Here is a 2377-nt window from a genome sequence, read left to right on the forward strand (position 1 = left end):
CTTTTTTCAAGCCGGTATTTTACATATTTTGTGTAAAAAGTGATGTTTAACTCTTTGAATATGAATACGCGGGCCAGATCTCAGTGTGACGCAGCTCTGGTGGGCAGCACATTTTTTTTTTACATACATGTGATACAAATTTCAATATACTGAAGTTACTAAACGCTTTAGACATAATAAACTATATATCAAAATAGAGGAAATTGAATTAGAATGTATATTATATCTGTGTGGTTTGTGTTGATTTTTGTACACTGGGTGTGTTGAATTACACAGAAAGACAGAAAAAAAACTAAGAAAAAAAAATTCACACAAAATGTTTTTCTACTCACCAAATCAGGTATCATAATTCAATTGGTCAATATCCATGAAGATGAGCTGAAGCTGTTGGTAATCCACGTAGCAATAAACCAGGAAAGTTTCATCACAATAGCTCCTGTAGTTTTTGAAATATTCACATTTATCTACACGACAGTTACGCCACAATATCGAGAAAAAAACAACACAAAAAATGTCACACTGAAGATATTCACATCTTTACATACTATACACAATCCTGTTCTGTCTCATTGCCAAATTAAACATTGTGGTAGGCTTGGAAACAGTCCTTGGGGTGCAAATGGGGTGCACCACTGCATCCAAGGCAGACAAAGTGAGTTCTTTTTCTTGCTCCACCCTTAGAGCACACCGCACAGTCTCTGTCACGCTTCACGTAGGAGATGATGTGACGAGTACCTTGAATGCGCTCCATTGGATTGTTCTCCGGTTGTCTGCCTGGAGCTCTAGCCTGGTCATTGTTGTCTTTGCCATCGTTGTTGTTGCCGACTGAGCATCAGTTTGAACTTTTTCAACCCGATCTTCTTCTGCGCGTCTGTTCTTGTGAGGGTGTAGAGAATGAAGGCATTGACCTGAGTTATCTCCATCATCCAAAAGAACAGCTTCTTCCACCACTTCACTGATTTGCGGGAGAAGACGAGGTAATATGTGACCTTCTGGTCAAGAAGGTCACAGCCATTCATGTGACTGTTGTAGTCATGGATGACCGTCGGCTTGTCAACATCTTTGACTTGTGTTGTATCCACCTGTGCGTCAGTGGAAACGAGAACAACTGGTTTTTTGGCTTTTTTGTCCCGAAAAGCCGCACACAGGACATCTGAATTCTCATGGAGAAACCAGCGCAGTTGTCGATGTTGCAGACTCAGGTTTTTCAGCTGAGGTGGAAAAGATTTTCTGTTCAGCAAAAGCGTGCTGGTGTAGTGGTGCTTTTTTTTGAGCAGATGGTCAACAAGAGCCCTCGTTGTGTAATAACGGTCAGCATAGATCTTGTGACCTCTGTCAACACAGGTGAGGAGCGTGTCAAAGATCCTCACAGCTGCACCACTGTCTGCATCTGCTTCAGGGTCATATGACGTATTGGCCCCGAAATATGTCAGTATATTCATCACATACCCAGTTGATGAATCACAAAGACCAAACGTCTTGATGTGATACTTGCTGGGTTTGCTTGCGTTGAACTGTTTGAATTGCCATCGACCCTTGAAACCGATAACCATTTCGTCAATGGACAATTCTTGGAACGGATAAAAAGCCCCACGAAATTTGCCAAGAAGTAAATCCATGAACGGCTCGATCTTATCCTTCCCTTCCGCATCTTTATCACCAGCTTGCAGCATGGAATGATATATGTCCTGGAACCTCTGTCGGGGAAACATACTATGGTACCATGCTGTGTAGAACTCGGGTGACATGGACCAGTAGTCAGAGATGGCGGGACGGCGATCTAAACCTATCAGGATTAGCGCTGCCATAAATTTGTCGAACTCCTCGACAGTTATTTTCTTTCAAAGGCAAAAAAACGACCTTGGACTGAAGTTGCCACTTTTCTCTGCTATTCTCTTTTTAGCATAGTCATTGATGAAAGTCACAATCACTTGTTTTACCTCACTGTCTAACAGAAGAGACAGACAGTCCAGGGCACTTGAATTCTCATCCAAGCCAGATTCTGGCAACACACCTGGAACCTTTATCGGAAGAAAACGTATGGTGTTTGCTGTTCCTCCATGCTCAATATGACTCCACCCACCATTGTCCCTAGCAGTAGCAGGAGGATCAGAAAGAGTAGATCTAGCATTAGTTGCAGAAGACTGAGTAGACCTAGATCTAGGCCTAGTACTAGACTTGCCCTTTCCTTTCCCTTTGCACTGTCTCTTTGGAGCTGGTTCCACCTCACAGTCACTTGCTGATCTGCCCTCATCAGCACCACGATCTAGATCTAACATTGATTGCTCTTCTTCATCACTACTCAGATTCAAATCACAATGACTGACACTGGTTTCACTCGAGTCCGAGTCGTCTGCAATCCATCTCTGGATAAGGT

The 2377-nt window shown here is 42.8% G+C and overlaps 1 protein-coding gene across 1 annotated transcript; it reads right to left on the minus strand.

Annotated features, from left to right (window-relative positions):
- Nucleotides 1-791: 791 nt before the first annotated feature.
- LOC101850870 (piggyBac transposable element-derived protein 4-like) lies at nucleotides 792-1808 on the minus strand. Its single transcript, XM_005092962.1, has one exon. The coding sequence runs from the start codon at nucleotides 1806-1808 to the stop codon at nucleotides 792-794; it is 1017 nt and encodes a 338-aa protein (XP_005093019.1).
- Nucleotides 1809-2377: the final 569 nt, after the last annotated feature.

The sequence above is a fragment of the Aplysia californica genome, unplaced genomic scaffold (genome assembly GCF_000002075.1).
Source record: "Aplysia californica isolate F4 #8 unplaced genomic scaffold, AplCal3.0 scaffold00055, whole genome shotgun sequence".
NCBI lineage: Eukaryota > Metazoa > Mollusca > Gastropoda > Aplysiida > Aplysiidae > Aplysia > Aplysia californica.

Excerpts from the sequence above, each read along its gene's own strand:
- LOC101850870 (XM_005092962.1), bottom strand. The coding sequence starts at position 1,808 with ATGGCAGCGCTAATCCTGATAGGTTTAGATCGCCGTCCCGCCATCTCT.